A 22,916-nucleotide genomic window follows, 5' to 3' on the forward strand; every position below is an offset into this window, starting at 1 on the left:
AGCTGGCCGGTGGCTGGGGAAGGGATGGCCGGCCGGCCAGAAGGGGGCTCACAGGTAGATCTCGCGCTTGGCCGTCTGGGCAGATGCCGGTGTGGCTGCAGGTGGGAAGTCCGAGGTCTGGGTCAGGGGGATTTCCTCCAAGGTGGCCGAGTCCTTGCAGGAATCATGGCTACTGTGGGAGAAGGCACTGTAGGAGGGCAGGAGGCGCACGGGGGCCGTTTTGGTGTTCCGGTCTTCCGGGGGGCTGGGGCTGCCGGCGCCCGCAGGCTCCTGCCCTCCTCGGTCCTGGTAAGGCACGAAGGTGGAGAGTTTGAGGGCGCTGCTCTTGGTCCGGCGGCTGGGAGATGACTGGCCAGGCATCCAGCACGTGTCGGAGTGGCCAAACTCGCTGCACTCCCGGGTACATGTGCCCGTCATGGCGACGTCAGGCAAAGGGCGCAGGTCTGCAGGGGAGAGCCGGGAGGATGGTCCTCAGGCAGGGCAGCCTCGCAGAGCTCGGCTCCACAGCCTCCCACCAGCGCCTCCATGCCGCCTTGGAACGGGGGTGCACGCCCCTTCCTGCCCACTGAGCTCACAGGCACACACACCCTCAAATAGACACACACCCTCCCACCATCCACCGCAATAGACACACACCCTCCCACCATCCACCGCATGCGTGCTCTCTCACACACACACACAATCTGTCCTTAAATAGACACATTCTTTCCATCCTCACCCACCCTCCAGCTCTCCTCTCACACATCCACCATATCTGCCCTCAGACAGGTGCACAAACACACACCCCATCTACACACTCCGTCATCTATCTCCAGACGGGCTGAAACATGCACATTTACCCTCAGATAGGGGTGAGGAAACCCCCATCCTCATTAAAGACACAATCTCTCTCTCTCTCTACTGCTCTCTCTCTCCTCTCTCTCTCTCTCTCTCTCTCTCTCTCACACACACACACACACACACTCCTACCCTCAGATAGGTGTGGACACACAAATCTACACCAGGCATCTCTATCCTCAGACAAAGGTGGGCACATGCCTCCCTTCTGAGCCCCCTCCAGCCTCACCATGCTCCCAGTTGCCCTGGGACCCCACCCCACACCAGCATAGCAAGGCCCTGCTACAAAGCCAGGGGTTTGCGTAGAAGCACACACTCACATATCCACAAGCACACTCATGCAGCCCCTCCCCGCCTCACTCCGGCCCCTACACCACCCACCACCCCCCTGGCCTTGCCCCGCTCCCTGCCCAGAACACCCATGGGAACAGAAGTTGGCTGTCTGACATCAGCAGTAGCCAGTGTGGTTGCTGGGCAGTGGGGGTCTCCATGGGAACGTCTGGGCCTTGAGTACTTCCTGTCACAGTTGCCCCTGTCCCGCCCTCGCTTGGGGACAGTACCAGGCGGTGCCCCCCCCCCCACCGTCCAGGGATGTGACTGAGCGGCACCACCCTCCCTGGCTTGGCCTCCTGCCAGTGCAAGGTGAGGAGGGGACAGCTCTGTTGTTAACCCCTCCGGGGCTCTTCAGTTCAGGGCAGAGTGGGGGGACCCAACGTGGCACGGAGCAGAGCACGGGCACTGGGTGGGCGGGGCTGGGTGCTGGGCCGAGTCCCACAGACCCCAGACCCCAGAGCAGCTCCCACATACCTGGCAGTCCACCTCAGGGCCTGCTCCGGCCAGCCGGCTCTGCGCGGGCACAAAAAGGACGAGACGGGCGTGAGATCGCACGATGATGGGCAGGGTGGGGATGGAGGGCACTCTGAGACCTGGGGCCTGGGAGGTTAGACAAGAGCCCTGGGCCTGAGGGGTGAGGTGTGAAACTTTTCATCTTGTGGCGGGCTGGGGGAGTTTGGACTGAGGGAGGGGATGAGATCTGAGGAAAGCTCTAAGCTGGAGAGTCTTTCTATCCCAAGGGGAAGCTGATTTAGTCTCCCCACCACGGGCCACCAGAGGTGCCTTCACGCACACACACGCACTACACACACACATTCTAACAACACGCCCCCCATCCATTCCCATGCTGACCTCTGCTCCAGCCCAGATCCCACGTCTGCCATCACCCTCCAAGCCCCGCCCACACAAGCCTTTCCCCTCCCCAGGCCTCCCCACTCCTTCTCCTCAGCCACACCCTCTCCTGCTCCTCCCGACAGGGGATCATCACACCCTTCTCTGGGCTCCTCATAGCATCCAGGGTCCCTTCCCTTTTCTCAAGGCCCTCTGCGCTCTCATTATCTCAGGATCCCCTCAAAGTTCCCTCACCACCACCTGAGCCCTCTGGCTCCCATTCTCAGGCTCTCTGTTCCCAGGAAGCAGAATAAAGTAGTGCTGAATTCAAAGTCTTTGGAGTCAGAGGTGCCTGGGTGTGAATCCCTCCCAGCTCTGTCACTTCCTGTATATGACTTTGGGTAAGTGACTCAACCTCTCTGAGCCTCCGTTTCCCCCACTGTAAAGGGGGCACAATAAAGTTCTCAGATCAGAGAGCGGTTGCGAAGGTTAAATGAACGTATACCAGAAAGCACTCAGCACAGTGTTTACTGCTGAATACACGAGAGCTCGAGAGATGGAGGCTACCTCTAAGGTCTCGTCATCACTCACAGGCTTCTACTCATTCCTGGGGTCCCCTCACCGTTCTCGGGGTGCTCCATCTCTCCTATGCTGCCATCGGGGGTGGTGCGCTCATAGTGATCCTCAGGCAGAGCCAGGGGACCGAGTCGGGGCCCCGAGGATGACTTGCTGGACGGCGTCTCGGACTCCTCCAGGCCACTGTCGTAGTAACTGTGCTGGGACGGGTCCTGCAGCTCCTGCGCCTGGCTGGTGGCGGAGAAGGTGACTCGGCGGTGAGGTAACTGCAGGGAGAGGGAGTGTCACTGCCAGCCAGCCAGCCTGCACCACGGGGCCACCACCGCACCGGGCTACAGCCCCAGCCAAGCCCACCCCCAGAGCTCCTAGCCCTCTAGGCCTCAACAGCAACCAGGAAGAGGCCCAGCCCCCTAGCACAGCAGAACCCCCCCAGAAAGCAGAGACCTTAATAGAGGACTGCCCCTTGATTCTAGGTCAGCTCCCCGGACAGCCAGGACCACGCACTGGAAGTCCCAACACAGCACAGGCCCCAGTGTTATGATAGCTCCCAGGCCAGCACAATAAGCTTAATCCAGTACAACCACTTGTTAGAGCACAGCTTCCCAGTACTGGCACGGCCTCTGTTTAATTCCAGACAGCCAACACCAAAACAGCACAACACCAGCCAACTCCCCTAATTCCAGCATAGCCTCTAAACACCAGCAAGCCTCCAGTTTTTACAACAGCTCCCTAAAAGCAGGACAGACTCCTAATTCCACAACAGCTCACCAATACCAGAACAGTTCCCTGATTTCCAAATAGCACCCTCCAGACTCCAGCTCCTCACCTGTCTCATTGCTCTGTTAACTTCTCATTGCCTCCAGCCAGTGGGGTGCTAACCTCTTTCTGATCTTCTGTTCCTCACCCCTGGTCTGTAATGCCATAGGCAGGACTCCCTGCTGAGTCCTCACCCACCCAGGTGCCCACCGCGTTCCCCTTCAGAGAGGCCTGGGAGTGGAAAAAGGTGGGAGGGAAGAGGGAAAGGGAGCCTGGGCACCTTGGGGGTGGGGTAGCAGAACACTGGGAACTCCCCAGTCCTCCAGATCAGGAAACAGTATTAACTGGAGCGGGCAGGGCCCAGGAGGACCTGGGCATAGGGGGAGGGGCCCAGCAGACATCAGGGATTCGGAAGGCTGGCTTCTTCGAACGGAGACTCCTTCTAGGAAAGAGGAAGGAGCTTCCGGGAGGGGCCGCTGGCTTGGTAGAGCCAGGATTTAGGAGCTTGGCGCGGGGACTGGGGTGGAGGGAGGGCAACAGGGACAGGCTGCTCCCAGACAGCAGCCCTGCCTGCCTGCCATGGGTTGACGATCTGGCAACCTCAGCCTGGCACTCGGTACAACCAACCCATCCCCTAAACACCCACCTGGGACCACCACTGGTTCTCCTGCCAACTGGAAATTAGAAGTTGTGGAGGGCACAGACCCGGGCCCCTGTGGGCCAGGGGTGGGAGCAGCCCAGGCCCAGGGCCCTGCTGACGAGTCTCCAGGCTCCTTCTAATCCTCTAAGACCTTGTGGTGCTTTGTCTTTAAAACTCTCAATAGGAGGTTCTCAAGATGGCCAGAGGAGGGTGTCCCAGGTCTGCAGACCCACCCTCCTGATACCCTACACAATTTCCGTGCCATCCAAGGCAGCTGGGGTAAGGGAGGTTGTCAGCACAGGGAGCTTTGGAGCCGCCTTCCCACCTTGGCTCCCACCCCACCTTCAGGCATAGGCAACCCTTCTTGAGATCCACGTTGGGATCCAAAACACTGAAAGGTCTGGGTGATGACAGACAAGATCCCCAAAACTGACCTGATACTTGGGGCTGGGAGGATGTAAAGGAGCACGTCCACCTGGTGATGGAGTGAATAGGTTCCAGGAGGGTCTGGGAGGCACAGGGCAGTCTGGCTGTTGGGTGTTTTTCTTTCCAGTTTTCTTTTAAGACATTAGCCAGCAGCCCTCCCTCCCTGCAGAACCTGTGCCTGGTAATCCAAGGCTTCAGTCCTGCCTCCTAGGCACATCACTTGGTCTTTTTCCTATGATTCTTTTCTGTAAAATGGAGGGTTGGGTCATACTCAACACTAAATATTCCCTATCATTCTATGACTATCAAATCTTAAAAAGCCTAGATCCAAAATCTCTCTCAGACCCTAGTCCAGAAGTTCTAGACCCTTGCTGGTTATTTCCAATCGGCCGTCCCTATGGACCCTTCAGATTCAACATGCCTGAAACCAAATTCTTTTTCTTTACTCAGTGTCTGCATGGGCAAAGATCTCATCATCCTACCACCCAGATGCAGAAGGATGATATCTATCTGGGGATCCTGGTAGCTCTCCACTCACTCCCCATCCTTATCCCATATCCAATTATCCCTTGAGTCCTGTGGGTCGTTTCTCCAGAAGGTCAGCCTGATCCATCCATCCATCATGCCCTTTTCCACCATCCTTGCTCAGACCTTAGAGGTGCAGTCCTGTACCTTCACCTCTACCCACCTTAAATCCACCATACACTCCAGTAAACTCTCTAAAACTCAGTTCATCCAAAACTCATGAGCTTTCGGGGCCTCCCACTTCTTCTTAAGGAACTTTTGGCAAAGCATCTATGTCCTCTACAACCTACAGTCTTCCAGTCTCCTGTCTCAGCTCCCTCCTATACCCTCCACTCCAGCCAGAATCCCCTTTCTGCCCTCCCCCTGCCTCCGACTTGGTCACTCTCGCTCACTCCCGCCTCACCTCGGGATTGGCTCAGCCTCCCGTCCAACTCCAGCTCCTCACTTTATGAAGAGCCAGCTCAGGGTTCTCATTCCCCTCCCAGAAGCCCACCCCCATGTCCTATGCATGTTTTCTCATACTATGTGCCTCAAAGAAAGGGAGGGGGCACCATGGTCAAATAAATTTGGAAAACCCAGAGTTACACAAAGTTTAACAGGTTTTCCCTTCTTGCAGGCTTTGCAGAGCCTTTAACAGGTTAATGTGAACTTAGTCTTGGAACCCCTTTTTTATAGCATAACGGAAAACAGCAGACTCTGGCAATCAGATTTCCTGATGATTTGTGTTTGAATTTGACTCCGTCGCTAACTAGTTTTCACTTCTGTAAAATGACCTGCATCACAAAGAGTTATGAGCAGTGGATGAGCTAATTCACATAAAATGCTCAGCATGGTACGTTGCACCTGGTAAGGACTCAAAAAAATGGAAGCAAGTCGTGGCAGAAGTGGTAGAACAAGTTGGGAAGAGCTTTAATATGTGGCAGTTCTCACTGGTGAGAATCGACACCACGATTCTCAACTGCCTCATCTTGTTACTTGTATGTCTTGTAGAAATGTGACCATTTTTCCCTCAAGGTCTAATACTATGCTGAGCACACAGTAGGGATTCAGCCTATGTGTCTTAATGATGACACTGGTGTTGTGGTTTTGTTGTGTTTGAATGTTCAGTGTGGCTCCACGGATGGGTTGGACTGGAGCCGAGTAAGGGATAATCCCTCAGACCTTGAGAAAGAAAAAGAGATTAAGGAGCTAAAGGAACAGAAGAAAGAGAGAGGCGGTAGCAGCAAGGAGAGGAACAAAAGAGAAAGAATGATTGGTCAGGAGCTGCTGGAGGTGACCCTAGAGATGCTTATTTGTCCAAGGGAAACGCGATGAAACCAGATTTCACTTCCCCATGCACCACTCCTCCAAAGCCCCTAGGAGTTTTTACTTTGGGGATACCCCGGGGCATTGGGGAGTTTGTGGACGGAATCAGAGTAGAGAGCTGGCACCCTGTACCTCCTGGGAGTGTCTCAAGCCTCTTCAGTCGCCATGGAGACAGGTTGCCTCTGGCCTCAGAGACTCCCCCAGGACCTGAGGCCCCTCACCCAGACTTTAGCCTCCTCCTCAGGCACAGCCAGAGACAGGGCAGACCCAGGAGAGCAAGAAGTGAGAGACGGAGAGAGAGAGAGTGAGTGAGAGCTAGCAGCTCAGGGTGGCCAGAGCAAGGAGCTGAAGGAAGGGAAGGGAGGGGGCCGGATAGGGCGCCTCAGCCCTGGTCAGCAGTGGGGATACGGAGCAGGTCAGTCCATAGCACTGGGGGACATCCTCCCCTCTCCCTGGGTCCTCCCTCCCGGCAGCCCAGACTGGTGACCATGGTGGGAAGACACAGGGCAGAGCAGGCTAATTGCTGGGTGTTGAGCGGTATTGGGATGAATAGGCTGGGAAAAGGACTTGGGACGATCTTACCTCGAGGGAAGGTGCCTGGTATAATTAAGAGGTTCTCTGCCTTCACCTGAGGCAGCCAGGCTGCACTCCACCCCCACCAGCTGCTCTGGTCTGAGCTCTGTTGGGAGATGCTCCGATGTGCACAAATGGGAAAGGTCAAGTCTCAGCCAGCAGAGAAAGGGCAGGACTTGGGTGCATCTCCATCCGCTTTCTTGGTAAAGGGTGCCATTCCCAGGGAGGTCTCACAAACGTGAGGGAAGGGGACACTGCTGGACAGCTCCATTTGAAGCCTGCTCAGAAAGCACTTCCCCCAATCATGGACATGGTCATGGTGGGGCGGCGGGGGGACCTGGTCAATTAAGATAGGGTTGGGGCAGAGGGGCAGGTCTGGGACGGGGGAAGGGACAAAGAGCAGGGATGGGGAAAGTGAGGCAGGACATCGGACAAAGGGCTGTTTCCAGTCTCTCTCGCTCCTTCTCTCAGTTCCAGGAAAATAAGAAGCCAAAACTCCAAAAATAGAGAACTTTATTATCAGGGTGAAGTGTTTGGGGCTGGGGGAGGGGAACTGGGGCCCAGCCCCAGGAGTCTGGGGTGGGGAAGGGGGTGACACACAGTACACAGAGAAGGCACAAGTGGGGAGGCCCCCTTCCCTGACAGAGCGTCCACCTGGTTACCCACCAGGACCCCAGGTCTCCCCCTTTCCCCTCTAGAGAAGCACCCATGGCTGGTCTCGGACAGAGACCCACGTTTGTAGGAGACTTCTTCTCCATTTCCCTCCCCGCTTCTGCCTCCAAACCCTTCTGCTCACCTACCCATCAGTCCCCACCTGCAGGACCCAGCGGGTGGTCCAGTGTCCCAGAATGTGACAAGCCACAGGCCTCTCCCAGTGCGGAGCGGGGGAGGGGGGGACACGGAGCACACCCTCAGTTTGCATTCGGCCCGACCCTCCAAGCCTGGGTGAGGCAGCAGGGTCATCAGTGGTCCCAGCATCCCCCGATCTTTGGCTCCACCTCCCACCAGCGACTTGGGCTGGTGAGCACGGCAGGCCCGAGACACCAGCTCTGTTACTCCCACACCTCGGTCCAGATGGCCCCGTGGTAGGGGTGGGGTGGGGGCCGGGGTATGCTGAGCTTCAAGGGCTGGCCTACCTGCTTGCTGGGGTATTTGGGGGGGTTGGTGCGGTAGCTGTAGTCGGAGTACTGCTCAGAGCCCGTGGACGTCGTGTCCCCAGTGCCTACGAAAGTGTTGGCTGGTGGCAGGTCCTGCACCACCTGGTGCTTCTTGGAGGCGGAGGGTGACTGGGGCTGCAGCTGGATGGAAGGCAGTGGGGAATTAGAGCGATAGTGGCGGCCGAGGTCAGGGCTGCCTGGTGGGTAGTTGAGGGGCAGGTGGATGCGGGGGCTGTCCCCAGGGGCATCGCTCATCAGGTTGAACTTGAGGGATTTCTGCAGCCCGGCCTCATCCTCGTCCTCCACCGGCTTCACGGGCTTGGGAGACTTGCTCTTCTTGCCCTTGCTTTTGTTTCCCTTGGAAACTTTGCTGCTGGGCTTGGGGGCATACAGGTCCTTGGTCTCCTTCTTGCCAGCCTGGTAGCCACTCTTGGCCTCCCGTTGCCGGCAGTAGCGCACGAGCACAGCCAGGGCGATGAGCAAGGCCACGGCCACGACACCTGCCACCACGCCAAACAGGATGTTGCCGCGCTGCTTGGAGCGCTCGTATTCCGGATCCCCAGCAATGTCGATGTCCAGCGGCGTGTCCAGGCTGTGGCCCAGCAGGGTCTCCAGCAGGGTGCGGTTGGCCAGGGTGTCATTGACATACAGGTGGACCAAGGCTGTGCCAGAGCGAGGGGGCTTGCCGCGGTCAGTGACCTTCACCACTAAGCGGTGCAGCCCGTGGTGGCGCCGCTCAAGCTCCTTTTCCAGGGTGATGGCGCCGGAATGCGACCCAATCTGGAAGAGTCCGTAAGGGTTGCCGCCGGCGATGCTATAGGTCAGCTCAGCGTTGACACCAGAGTCAATGTCCTCAGCTGTCACCTGGCTGACCGTCTCGCCCAGACGGGTCTGGGGGGTCAGCAGCCGGTGGGAGGTGTTGGAAGGGGCGGTGATAAAGGGCGCGTTGTCATTCTCATCCAGCACGTTGATGGTGACGCCAACGTAGGCCGAGCGAGGTGGGACGCCGCCGTCCACCGCCTTCAGCTGGAAGGTATAGGTGCTTTGCTGCTCCCGATCGAAGCTCAGGCTGGAGAGGATGGTGCCCGTGCCGTTCTGGATAACAAAATCACCATTGTCCTGCTCCACCGTGAGCTGCACGCGGGCGTTCTCCCCCTTGTCCCCATCAATGACCGTCACCATGCCCACTGGACTCAGCGCCGGCATGTTCTCCATCACTGAGAAGTTGTAGCCACTCAGCATGAACTTGGGGTCATTGTCATTGCAGTCCAGCACGTTGACAAGGACGGTGGCTGTGCCCTGGAGGCTGGGGCTGCCCCGGTCGGCTGCCACCACCTTCAACTCGTAGCTTTCCCTCTGTTCCCTATCAAGGGATGTCTTCACCCGGATCTCTCCAGTCTCAGGTGAGATGGTGAAGAGGCCCTTGGCAGCCGGCTCAGGCTCCAGAGAGTAAACCAGCTCAGCATTGGAGCCCGAGTCGGCATCACTGGCAGTGACCTCGGCGACCACTTCACCTGGCTTGTTGTTTTCTGGGAAGGCGACCTCAGTGACGCTCTGGGTGAAGACAGGTGCATTGTCATTGACATCCACCACCTGCACCTTGAGGGAGTTGGTGCTCGAGAGTGGGGGGTTGCCAGAGTCCACGGCCACAATCTCGATGGTGTAGTCTTTGACCTTCTCATAGTCGAGCGGGGTGGTGGTCTGCAGGAAGTACTTCTTCTTGCTGTCACTTCCCGTCTCACTGGCCTGGCGGAGCTGGAAGGGCACGTCACCTGCCACCACACAGGTGACAGCTGCGTTTTCTCCCTCATCTCGGTCAGATACCTGCACCAGGGCCACAGCTGTCTCTTCTGCCACGTCCTCTGAGATGTTAGCCATCCCGTCTTGGTGAGTCACCAGCCCTATGCCCCGGATCTCAATGGTGGGGGCATTGTCGTTCACGTCCTTCACGGTCACCACCACTTGGGCTCGGGCACTCTTGGGGTTGGTGCCTCGGTCCTTGGCAAGCACCGAGAAGCGCAGGGTGCTTAGGTCCTCACGGTCCACGGGGCCCTGCACAGTGATAAGTCCCGTGTTCCTGTCCAGTCTCAGAAGACGCCTCACAACCTCGGGCACCTGGTGGAACGTGTAGTCGATCTCTGCGTTGGCACCTTGGTCAGAGTCATTGGCCTTCACCTACAGGGCAGGGGGAAGAAACAAGGAAAACGGGGCTGGGTTAGTTTGGCGATAAATTAAGCGACACATTTCTGCCTTTCCAACGAGCACGGCAGACGCAACTAATCTAACAAGGCACCCTTTCCAAAAGCAGCACATGCATGCCCTGCCCTTTTCCCAATCCTGACACTTTGGCATATATTACGGATCTCTTTCCCTGAAGAGCACAGATACAGCCCACAAATCCTCAGTGGTGCTACAAGCTACTACTAGAGATGGGACAGGGCAGAACTGAACTCTACTTATCTCTCCTATACTAGTCCACCCAAATATGGGGATGAGGATCCAATTAGCAGCTAGGGCAGCCCTTCCACCCGATTAAACTGGCCTTCAAACCCTTCCGAAGAGCTGGAAAGGTGTGAGTAGTAGAGATGGTGTGTATGCGTGACATATGTGTGCAACATGCATGCATGCACACACACGTGTTGTGATTACGTGAGAAGGTATGTTTATGCACGTGTCTACTGGCACACGAATGGAGACCCACGTGCCCCTCTGGAGGCCACAGGTGAGGGGATTTCTTTTTTGAAAGGAGCCAGGTAGGGATGTGGGTCAGAGGGAGCCCGCCAGGCCAGGTCACTACACTCTGTCAAAACCGGGGAAACCTGTTTCATCTCTCTTCCCCTCCCATGGCTGGCGCTGGCTAGGCATCAACTTGAGGAATCCAGCCGAGCCTGCGGCCAGGAGGGAGGGGCTGGTGCAGCCCACAGAGCCTGCTGGCAGCGGGCTGGGCTCCCAGCATCACACAATGAACTGTCTGTCCCTTTGCAGTGGGCGCATCCTTCCACGCCAAGGCCGACACACACTCGGCCCAAGTCTATACAAACATGGGTGGTAGTGGGGCAACAGGAGCCAGTTGGGAACGGTCATGAGGTAGCACTGGTCAGGGAGCAACAAGAGGGATGGAGTTAGGTCACAGCCCAACAGAATGTGATGGCAGTGCGGGCGGGGGCGGGGGAGGAGGGGGTAGGGGGTAGACAGGATAGGCGCCACTTGGCAGAGTCTCTGGGGAGCAGAGCAAGAGTCCTAGGTTCAAATCCCAGCTCTGCCACTTCCCAACTATGAGGCCTTGGGCCAATTATTTAACATCCTCAAGCCTCAGTCTACAAATGTGTAAAATGGGGATAATGATAGAACCTACTTAATGGGGGTGTGGTGAGGATTAAATGGGATGATAAGTGTAAAAATGCCTAACACTGCCTGGCACATGGCAAGCGCTCCCTAAATAGCCTTTATCCCTCTTTTTGTCCATCCAGCTCTGAAAATCGGTGCTGACACAGTATTGGGCATTGCACCTAGCAGGCCCTCAGGCCACTGCTAGTCTCCTTTCCTTCCCATCAGGATTTTTTTGTCAGTGAAAACACTGGTGAGCTACCTGGTCTCTGCTCACCCCTCTAATGGTTTCTCCTCGCCCCTCCATCCCCCTGTTCCCCCAGTCTGTCACCAACTTTTTCATTATGATCCCCACTGTCTCCCTGTCTCTAAACTGGTCACCCACCTCCTTGTCTGCCTCTCTTGCCATCTCACCTCTCTGTCTCTGTCTCTGAGTCTTGACTTCTGTCTCTCTTTTCCTCCCATCTTGCTCAGTTCTCCTTCTGCCTCTTTCCCACTGCTGGCTCTCTCCCATCCTCTCTTTTCTGCTCTGTCTACCCGTAGCCTTGTCTCTGCCCCATTCTCCTGCGTCATCCCACTTCCCAGCTCTTACACACATGGGCTCTGAAGCCAAACTGTTGGATGTGGCCAAGGTGGAATCTGAACACATCAGGTGGGGGTTACCAGGCAAGTTTCCTAATCTCTGTGGGCTCAGTTCCCCATCTGCAAAATGGGGATAATGCTTACATTGTACTGTGGAGATTAAATGATATAATACACATAATGTATTCAGAACAGTACCTGGCACCTAGGCTATGAGTATTCGCCATCCCCGACTGTCTGTCTCCCTTTTCTTTCTCAGTCTCTCTTCTACAGGTTCCAGTCCACCAGCCTCTAAAAAAAGGCCCAAACTCCTCCCCGTGCCCTGCTTCAGCTTGAGGACTTGGGATGAAGGGTTTCCCAGGACGGGTAATGGTGAGCCCTCCTCAGCTTCCTCATACCAGAGACAGACAGCTTCAGCCCATGGGGAAGGAGAAAGGAGCTGGGGCTGGCAGGAGGCCAGGGCTGAGATGACAGTGGGAGATACGCCCACCTGTCTGCAGGGACGCTTTCTTTGCTCTCTCCCAGGCCCTGACCCCACCAAGCTGCCCAGCCCCTGGGGCAGTTCCCATCGAGAGGGGTGTTGAGAGCTTCAGCAGAGCCCACCGACCCCCCCTACTGTGCCCAGCACCCCACACCCATGGGTACCCTGTGCCTAGGGGAGGAGGTGGGTGTACAGACATCTGTGTACAGTTTTCTAGAATTCTGAGGACTCACCTGGCTAAAAGGATCTCTTGTGACTGTCAGGGATGGGCAAAGCAAGGCTCTGTCCTCCAGCCTCAGGAAACTCGCATGTGGCTAAAGGGCCCCTGGTTGGGAAGACATTCTCATCTCTGGAGAGATTCTACTTGGACAAAAGGCGGTTCACTTGTTCCAGCTCAGCTCACTTGGCTGGGGAGAAGGATATCGTTTGACTTGGGAGGGGGTTTCACTTTGCAGAGGTTTCTCCAGCTCGAGTCTGCCTCGGGGATGGGGGGAATCACTGTTCATATGCTATGTCACTGTCACCTGAATAGCTTGACAGAGGAAAGTAAATCCCCTGCTGGGGTGTGGTGGGCTTGTGGGAAGGTCTCACCAGGCGGGGGCTGGGGAAAAGAGATCTCACCACAACATCTTGGCCATCTTGCCCTTAAGTGAAGGGAACTCTCACGAGGTTGGGGTAGGCTCCCATTTCTAAATGTGGGTCACCCTGACAGTTAGATGGAGGGGCCTCTCACCTGGATGACTGAGTGTCCTATGGGGCTGTTCTCAGACAGCTCAGCCTCGTAGGACGGCCGCTCGAACTTGGGGGCATTGTCATTGGTGTCGAGCACAGTGACCCGCAGCAGGGCGCTGCTGGCGCGTGGGGGGTTGCCACCATCCTGCACCTTGATAGTGAGGTCGTAAGAGTCCAAGCGCTCCCGGTCCAGGTTGCCCATCACGATGAGCTGCGGCTGCTTTCCGTCCTGGTCCTCTGCCACCTGCAGCTTAAAGAGCCCCTGGGCCTCGGGCCCCACCTGCAGCTCATAGGATGCCACACCGTTGGGGCCAGCATCGCGGTCCGAAGCCACTGGGATGGAGAAGAGTGAGCCATTGTTGGTGTTCTCGGGAATGGGCAGCGTGATGACTGGTGAGGCGAAGTTGGGCGTGTTGTCATTGATGTCCTGGACCTCTATCTGGCCCTCTAGCAGCCGGGGGCTGCCATTCTGCACGAGGTCCGTGATAGACACCTCAAACTCCAGGATGCAGGGCTCACCAGGGAGCTGGTTCTGGCATTCTCGGAGCCCCTCGCGGTCGATAGAGGTCTCCGTGGTAAAGATGTCGCCTGTCTTGCCGTCCACCCGCAGGTACGGGGCGCCTACTTCTAGTTTGTATAGGTGGCCCACGTCTGGAAAACCGTAATCGGCTGCGAGGCTCCCAATGAGGGTGTTGGGCGGTTGCTCCTCTGGCACCTTGTACACCACCCGAGTGGCGTGGCCTGGGGACGGAGCCAGCAGCAGCAGAAGGGCCAGCAGCAAGGCAGGCGGCAGCAACCGTTGCCCCCCAGGGCCTGGGCTGCGCCTCAGGGACCCCATCCGGGCAGGCTCCAGAATCAGGAGGGCTGTACGCGAGGGAGACAAAACAGGGGGTCAGCTGCGAGGAGGGCCCAGGCCCTGGGGGCTGCCCAGAGCCAGCCCCTGACTCCCCCTCTGCCACCTACACACTGATCTCCCAGGAGAGATCTGCCCTAGTACAGAGCCCAGAACCCTGAGTCTCACCCACAGCTGGTGTAGCAGCGGTGTCTGCCCCAGCTGGAGGAGCAGGTCTAGAGCAGTTCCTGCCCAAGGAACGCCCTGACCCACCTGACACTCCCTCCCTCCCGCCCTGCTCTCTACTCTGTGCTTTGCCCAACACCTTCTCAGCAGCATCCTGCCATAGTCACCCATGCTAATTACCCTGATACTGAGATAGGGAGAGACAGCAAGTGGAAGGGCGAGACCAGGGGCAACCCCCCACCCCCCCACCCCCACATACAAGGTAGGAGAGAGCCGCAGGTACCCTCACGTTCCCCAGACCCCGGATCGTCAGCTGCCCACACTGAGGGCCACTCACGTTGGCTGCAGGGAGAAGGGATGATGTCACGTTCCTCTCCCTTCTGAGATGCCAAGTCAGTGTACGCACAGGAGGTAGGACATCTCAGATCCCTTTCTCCTGGCAGTAATCACCCTAGTGCCCAATGTCCCCGCCCTTGTGAAGGGCCAGCTTGGACTGGGCACCAGTCAAGGCTTGAAAACGGTTAGGGCTGTGGAGTAGGTGTTAGCCCTCCCCGAGCCCCTTCCAAACAAACATGCCCCTGGGCACTCACACCTGTGTGTACACACACAGCTCCCGGGGCTCCTCTACCCTCCCTCTCCACCAGGGTGGGGGACGGCGGGGAGGAGAGACACGGGCAGGTAAGTGGAAGAAGAGAGTAGACGTCAAGACTGGGGTCAGGACTGTGGTCAGAGCTGACTAGCCCTGGAATTGGCATTGGGAGCTGCCCCAGCCTATCCTTAGCAACTAGGAGCCCAGCAGGTCTAACTGGGACAGAGCTGCCAATAACACCAGCAGCCTTGCCCTGACCGCTCACTCCCCATACCCCTGCTCAGTCTCTCAGTGAACATCTGGCCCCTCCCCCGCTTAATCGGTCCAGTCCCATCTCATACCTGCCTCTCCCCGCCCACCCCCAAATCCTTCCAGTTAGAGCCCTGTATGCCCCAGCCAACCACAAGCTGCACCGCCATCACCACAAGAGCCTGCTTCTTCTGCCCATCTCCCCCAGCTTTGAGCTGTGCATCAGCAGACCCCAGCCAGACCCTCCAGCTAAGTCCCAGTCTTGACTCCCTCCTCCTCTCCAGCACTACCACGACCACGGCCAGCCCTTCTATTCAAATCCAAAATCTTCAGCCCAGTATTTTCAGCAGAGGCTCAGGCTCAATCTTCCTTCCCTAGCTCCTGGAGTACGTGCCCCATACCTGGAAATCCCACCCCAGGCCCTGTCACAGGCCACACCCACCCCACTGAAGGCAGGTTCTGGTCACCCAGGAAGCCTTCCCAGGCCTCCTCAGCCCTCGGTGACCTCTCCTTCCTCCAACTCACAGCCACTTATTGTGTGTCTCAATCCCATGGCAATGAATCACTGTGCAGCCTGGGACACCGCCCGCCCGTGTTGTTCAATCCCAGTTATTGTGCACTTATTCCTGTGTTCTCTGCACTTATTCCTCTCTGAGCATCCCGAAGGAAGGGACAGGGCTCCCTACACTCATCCCCCAGCCCCCACCCATTCACCTTCACAGAGCTGGGCATACTATAGGTGCTCATTCATGCATTCAGTGAGCGTTTATTGGGCACTTACAACATTCCAGGCGCTATCCTGGGCAGTGGGACACAGCGGCGAACAAGACAGATGCAATCTGTCATTGTGGAGCTGACAGTGGTTCTAACTCAAGGACTATTTGTCACTTTTGTTGGGCTGTACCCATTTGACAGATGTAAGGCAGCAGGGTGGAGAAGAGCAGGGAATGTGACATCAGACAGCCTGAGGCAAACCCCAGCTGCCCACTTTCTGACTGCGTGAGCTGGAGCAATTGACTTAGAGCCTCAGTTTCCTTACCTGTAAAATGGGGATAATACTACCTCTTTCCTAGGGAGTCTGAGATCATGTGGGCTAAATGCCTAGCACAGTGAGTATTCAACAAATGCTCCCTCAAAGCACTCACAGTTGCAGTTAGGTAGCTGTTTGGGAAATAACCTGTGAATTGTTTCTCTTTCCTATGAGACGGTGAGTGGAGACTGGGAGGGCCTCTGCTCTGTTTACATCCTCAGGGCCTTGCCCTGGACCCTGCACACCGTAGGTACTCAGTAACAGCTCATGAATGACTGTGATTACTTCACCTCTCAGGCTCAGCCTATCCTGGAACTTTCTGTATGGTCACTGCTTGTTTTCTTGCCCAATTTCCCTACTCCACTGAGAACTCCCTGGGGTCTGATTTAATCCTTCTCTGTGTAGGTCCCTAGCAGACTCTCAGCAAATGGTCATTGAATGCAGATTCCTTACACAAGCATAGCCCCTCCCAGGTCACTCCTCGCACTAATAGGCTCAACGCCTGTGAGGCTGTTATCAGATTAGTGTGTGTGTTTGCTCTCAGCTGCAATCTTAATCTCTTTAAAGGAGGGAGGAATCTATCTGATGCTCTATTTGGACCCACCCTCCAGCCATTTCCCCTCTCTCTGCATGGACCTGGCACTGGGCTCATCTTACCAACAAGCCTCAACCCAAACACACCTGTCTCCAAAGAACCTCATTCCCTTCTGGGCGCCTTGTCCTGCCCTCCCTTGCACAGCACACACACGACACGGGATCACTGTGAGCACCGATTCCGTGCGGAAGTCTTGGCGGGGTGGGGGTTACTTGGGAGTTACCCTAAACATGACAAAGAGGAGAAATAAAGCAGTGCCGGCCTGCCTCCACTCCCTCCCTCCAGATCAACGGTTTGTAACCTTTTTGGGTCACATTCCCCTTTACGTATTTTATGAAACCACACCGCAGATTTTTCCAAGAAAAATGAACACTTAGAAATTTTGGCTACAAATTCAGAGGTCCGTGGTCTGGCACCGTCAGGGTGACTTTCATTTGTAGCCGCTCTAAGAGCTACAGATTAAGCACTGACCTTGGGGGCTTCCTTCCCCATCTGGGGTCACAACCAGGGGCTCTAACCCCTCAGGCCTTCCAGGCAGCACAAACGTAGCATGCTTGTGACACATTCCCCCCCCTCCCCCCTCCCCACGCCTGCCCCCTAACTCTCATACACATTCTCTCACTCACCCTGTCACCCTTAGGGGTCAGGAAAGGATTGTGGCATCTAACTTCTGAGTTGGGAAGAAAACCAAAAGGGAATATCCAAGGCAAGCAAGGTTGGGGGCGGGGAGGGGGCGCGGTTTCCTGGGAGGAAGGTGGAATTTGGGGGGGAAATGGGGTTGGGGGAGGGTTGCCCAGAGTAGGTTGCCCAATAAGAGCTGAAGAGAGTTTAGGCTCTTTTAAGCACTTGGAGAGTTCCTTTAAAATGAGTATTATCTGGCTCCACCCTTAGGAATTCTCATTCTGGAAGAGGGACCTGGAGAAACCCCCAGGCAGCAAGGTGGAGGCAGCAAGGGTCAGGAACCTTTTGGGAACAACTTTGAGGTACTCTAGGTCTTTGGAGTTAAGAAAGAAGCATAGATTCTATTATCGTCACCTTTATTACCATCATCACTCTCCTCACTATCACCATCGACCCAACTAACACTCCCCGAGAGATTTCACTACATTTACATCCATTTCCCATCGAATCCTCCCAACCCACTGAAATGGGTACTATTTATTATTAATTTATGGCTCCCCATAATACAGATGATAAAACTGAGGCTCAAAAATAATAATTGCCTTAGGTCACAGAAGTAGTAAGCAGAAGAGTTGGGATTTGAGAAATAAGAATGCCTCCTCACTGAATTGGGAAAAGGCTGGATGGGGGAAGGCAAATCAGTGGTTGTTATGTACCACCCCTGTCACCCCCCCTCCCTGCCCCCGCCAACACACACACACACACACACACACACACACACACACACACACACACACACACACAATCCCTGGGCTGCCAAACCTGCAGGGCAAGGAGTGAAAGAGAAAGCGAGAGCCTAGGGTTCAAGGTCCAAAGGAACCCAGGCCTCCCAGGATGCAGAGAGAGAGACAGAACAGCCAGGAGTGGCAGTGTGGCAGCCTTTCCTACCCCCTGCTCCCACCCACCATCCCTGAACTTTGTCCTGGTGGTTGGTTGCTGGGAGTCCTTAGTCCCAGACAGCAGCCTTTGAAACGATTAGTGCCTTATCTGCCCTTCCCTAGGCATTGGCTGCCTTCCCAGCAGGGGTGTCCCCACCTCCACCTAACGACACTGGGCACCCAGGACCCTGAGAAGCCAGAGCCTCAGTAGGGGCAGTGACTCATTCTTCTCAGGCCAGAGGAGCACAGTGAGGTGTGAGGGGGCAGAGTCCAGGGAAGGGCAAGGAAAACGCCATCTGTGTCAACATCTGGGGAGGAAGGAGAACAGTGCTGAGGGTTCACCTGGAACCTTCATTGACAGTCCACCTCGGGGACCAGGGGCCATTTCCTGCTGAATGCTGTGGCCAGAGAGGAAACATACAGGGGCAGACATCACTGTTCCAGAGGCCAGGTCAGCCCTGACCCTCACTCCTGCACTGTTACACAACAGTCACCACCACTGTGGGCACAAATCACCAAGGGACACAGCAAACATCTGGGAGAGGAGGGTAAGCAAGCTGGGCTGTGTGGGGTGGAGCTGTTCAGAGGCTTCCCACAGTGAATAAGTGCACAGCCCTCAGCTCCTCTCCCTTCTTTTTCACAACCCTCTGTTAGCCTCTGCAGGGTTTCCAGGCACCTGCATTCTTGAGTCAGACTGTCAGGGTTCAAACCCTGGTTCCACCACTTCCTAGCTGTGTGACCTTGGCCAAGTGACTTTACCTCTCTGAACATATTTCCATATTGTGAAATGGAAATAATCCTGCCTCTTGAAGTTATTTGGGAGGATTAAATGAGAGCCGATGCATTAAGGTCTATTACGTTGTAAAGGACAGATAGCTTTCCATCACCGAAGACAGCACTTGATTTCCAACATCAGGCAAACAGCAGGTGCTCATTGGTTCAATAAATAAATGAGCCAATCCCCTGCCAGTTGGGAAGACCTATGAAGGCAAGGATGGTGTCTGTCTTACTACAGTACTGCATCCTCATCACCCACCATGGGCCCTAGCAGACAGTAGGTGCTCAATACATGGTTGAAAGAATCTCTCTCTGCAGCACCAACTATCCTCTCTCACGGTAGGGGCAGACCTCACCCGTATCAGAAGGGCCTCCTCCTTTCCCATCTCCTCTCCCCCCCAGCCTTGACTCCTGCTCAGCTCCTCCCCCCACCCTTGCAGACCTTCTCCTGACCCTTCCACCCACACTCCGCGGCAGTTAGCTCACCATCTCTACCTAGCCCAGCTCCCCTGACCAAGTAGCCACAGCAGCAGCCCGTCTTCCAGGAGGACGCCTTACCAGCAAGACCCCCCCTTTCCAGCTGAAATCCCTTTTGGAATTGGGGATTGGGTGGGAGGGAAGGGGAGAAACTAAATGCAGCCAGAACTGAAACCGGACCTGCTCCCCTACCACCCCGCCCCTGGCAGTCTCTGGAGGCTCCTCTCATCCCTCTCTCCTCGATTCCACGACATCCCCTGGTCTGGTCGTAATTACACATTTCAATCCTCCCAGACCGCCACGTCAAGAAAGTAACACCCATCCACCCCACACACACCTAGACCTCTGGGCTGTCACAAACACCTTCTGCGCGCTCTCCTTCCTGGCAGCTACCAAGGGTTGGCCCAGAGCAGGTAATGGAAGGCTCTCGGCGTTTTCCGGCACGACGTCCTGGACTCTGCCGGCCGTGGCAGACCTCAGCCTACACCGCCGCGGTCAGCGGGCGCTCCCCGTACACCTCCTGCGCGCGGGGTATCTCCTCCCAGAGGACGCGGGAGAGTGTGTCGGGGGAGGTGGGACGGCGGCTGTTCTCCGCCAGCCTCCGGCTCGGCCGGCCCCACCCCACCCCCACCCTCAGCAGGGAGACGCCGGGCCTTCCCGAGCTCAGGGCGAGGCGCGAGCGCGGCGCGGTGAGAACGCGCCTCACCGGCGTGTCCCTGGTGCCCCCAGCCCCAGGGGCCGCCGCGGGGACTCCCTCCTCCTCCGCCTCTCGGGCCTCAGCCTAGGGACCCCCGCAAGCCGGCGTCGTCTAGAGCCGCGCAGCGGGCGCAGTGAGGGGGCGGGGAGGGAGCCAGCGCCGGAATCACAAAGCAGCGAGCCCGGCCCGGAGGAGAAATTCTCGTAAAACGGACCCTCTAGCGGAAAAAGGGGGCTTTGCCCCACTCTCAATCGTCAAAGACCTCAAAGCAGCCCCGAATATTTCCTGCTAGAAGGAATGGTCTCCGACCACTGCTGAAAAACTGAGGCCAGAAGTCTGGGCTCCCGAGGGTAGCTGGGGGGGGGGGGGAAGGGGTGCGAGTCCTTCTCGCCTGCCGGTTGTGCTCCTGCGCGTGCCGCGCGCGTGCCCTCCTGGTCCCAGGGCCTTGCCCGCACACACGACTCTGGCCTGCAGCCGGGACCCGGCGGAGAGGACGCCCAGGTGTGAGAAGGACACAGGTGTGTGGGCCCCAGGTGTGCTGGGGATCCAGGTGGTTTGGAGAACGAAGCTAAATGGTCCGAAGAGGGTCGCAAACACCGCCCAAGGCTTGCACCCTCTGCAAAGGGACCTAGGGCCCTGGAGCTCCGGGGAGGAGGGGTTGGCGCGGGCTGCCAGGTCCAGCTCGTTCCGGGAATTCCCGGCCGGCCGGCCCCGGAGTGGGGGTGGGGAGGCGCCAGCGGGGAAGCAGGTCCGGCCAGTCCCTAGGGTTCCCGCTGGGCCGAAATTTACACTCACTGTACGGCGCTAAGAGGAAACGGGCTCTAGGGGCTCTCCGGGTGGCCCGGCGGCTTCCCCTGACGGAATCTGGCCTCCGAGGGTGAGGGACAGAGCGTGTATGCTTGTGTGTATACGCTGCAAGGTGTAATGTGACACTGTTGGTGGAAGGTGTGTGTGACACCCAGTGTTAAGATGTGTGAAGCAGTAGATTCTGTGTTTGTGACCGTGAGGCGCTGCTGTGGGTGCCACTTGCTGTGTTAGGGCGTGTGCCGTCAAGGAGTGTGCTGAAACACTGGGTTCTGTGTTTATGGGTGCAGTCGAGGGGTGCAAGCGAGACATGTGTTGTGTACCTGTGTTCTGGCCAAGGAGTGTAACATAATTTATGTTAGGGTGTGTGCCTTAAAGGAATATGTGTGTGCGGGGCTGGGTTTTGAGTGTTCATCTGGAGAACTGTGGTCGTGACACTCGTATGTGCGGGCATGAGATTGCTTTTGTGTGTCCATGTCGCCGAATGTCACACCCGGTTGTGTTTTGTTGCTTTGTATGGCCACGGGTTGTGTGTCCGTGCTGCTGAGCGTGCAGAAGCTGAAGCAGATTCTAAGCTACTGACGGTGCCCCAGTGGGCGCTGGTGTGCGGGAGGTATGCCTGTGTGCACATATGTATGTATGTGTGTACATATGTCCGTGGTCTGGCCCTCCGGGTGCCCGCGGGGAGCTGGAAGCGCCTGAGTGATCCGAGCTGGTCGCCCAACAAGTGTGTGTGTGTGTGTGTGTGTGTGTGTGTATGTGTGTGCGCGCGCGCGCGTTGTGAACGAGGGTCCTTGCTTGCTACATCCTCGGGGACGGCCCCCCTTCCAACTGGGGGCTTTGGGCTTGCCCCAGGCCATCTCCATCCCTCGCACGGCTGGAGCCCCCCTATCCCCGCAGCTCCAAGCGCTCCGGGGTGCAGGGCGCCCAGGCTGGAGCCCAGTCCAGCACCCGCTCTCCTCGCTCGGCTATTTGCGGCGGACCTTGGAGGCCAGGGTGCCCCAGCCGCAACCCCAACCGCCCCCACCTCAGCCCCGGCGCGCTGAGCACCGACCGGGCCCCCGTGGCCTCGCTCGGCCGAGTGCCCCTCCCTCGGCTCCTGCCGGCCATGGCCGCTCCCGGCCGGGAGCCACCACCGCCTCCACCGCCACCGATCCTTACCCGCCTGTGGGCAGCGCAGGCCGCGGGCCCTGCAGTCCATGAGCCGCCACCGGCCCCGGCCCGGGCTGCGGCTCGGCACGGCACGGCTCTGGCTGGCGCTGCGGTTCAGGCTCGGCTCCGGCTGGCTTTGGGCACAGCAGCCCCGGCGGCTTCGCGTCCGCGCCGCGCTCCCGCTCCCCGAGTGTGTGAGGCGGCGGTGGTGGCGGCAGCGGTGGCGGAGCCAACGGCGAACGGAGAGCACAGCCGGGCCCGCCCCCTCCCTCCCGCCCCCTCCCTCCCCCTCCCTCCTGGCCCGCCCGCCTGCCTCCCTCCCGCCTCCCTGCCCCCTCCCCCGCCCAACACGGCCGGGAGGTGGAGCTCGGGACCGCTCTGGTCCTGCTGGGAGGGGACCCCAGCACCGCTCCCCAAAGCCAGGACCCCTTTGGCTATCTCTCCCCTACCCGAGGCCCGTATACACAGACCGTCCCCCTCCCTGGCTCTTCAGTTTACACTTATCCCACCCGTGCCCCCATCTGGGACCCCTCCCGAATTCCTTTCCTAACCTCACTCAAACACCTGTCCCCTACCCTGCCCCCCTGGGAAGTGGAGGCACGGGAAATGTCTCCCCCGGTGCCTTCTTTTCTGGGCATCTGCTCCTCCAGATCCACCTTCTTCCCGCCCAGACCCCCAGATCACCCCGAATGGCCCTCCCTTCTCACTGCGCTCAGGGGAAGTCCACCCCTCCCCCTCTGGCCGAAGCCGCAGAGCGGTCAGCGTCGGTGGCCGCAGCAAGTCTTGGGGGTGGGGCTATGGAGGGGACCGTGCGAGGGAGAGGGTAACGGGCCCCGGGGGGCTCCTCTAGAATGAGGACTGGGGAGATGTACAAGTGTGAGGATGAGG

At 57.5% G+C, this 22,916-nt stretch overlaps 1 protein-coding gene across 1 annotated transcript; it reads right to left on the minus strand.

Moving 5' to 3' along the window:
- Positions 1-48: 48 nt before the first annotated feature.
- PCDH1 (protocadherin 1) lies at positions 49-22,078 on the minus strand (the record flags this gene model as incomplete). Its single annotated transcript, XM_082651058.1, has 5 exons — positions 22,038-22,078; positions 13,083-13,945; positions 7,939-10,134; positions 2,624-2,843; positions 49-443 (listed from the first exon to the last, which is right to left on the minus strand). Exons 1-5 carry the CDS (start codon positions 22,075-22,077, stop codon positions 49-51), a joined length of 3,714 nt encoding a protein of 1,237 aa, XP_082507184.1. The 5' UTR covers position 22,078.
- Positions 22,079-22,916: the final 838 nt, after the last annotated feature.

The sequence above is a fragment of the Grampus griseus genome, assembly GCF_964374135.1.
Source record: "Grampus griseus genome assembly, chromosome: 3".
NCBI lineage: Eukaryota > Metazoa > Chordata > Mammalia > Artiodactyla > Delphinidae > Grampus > Grampus griseus.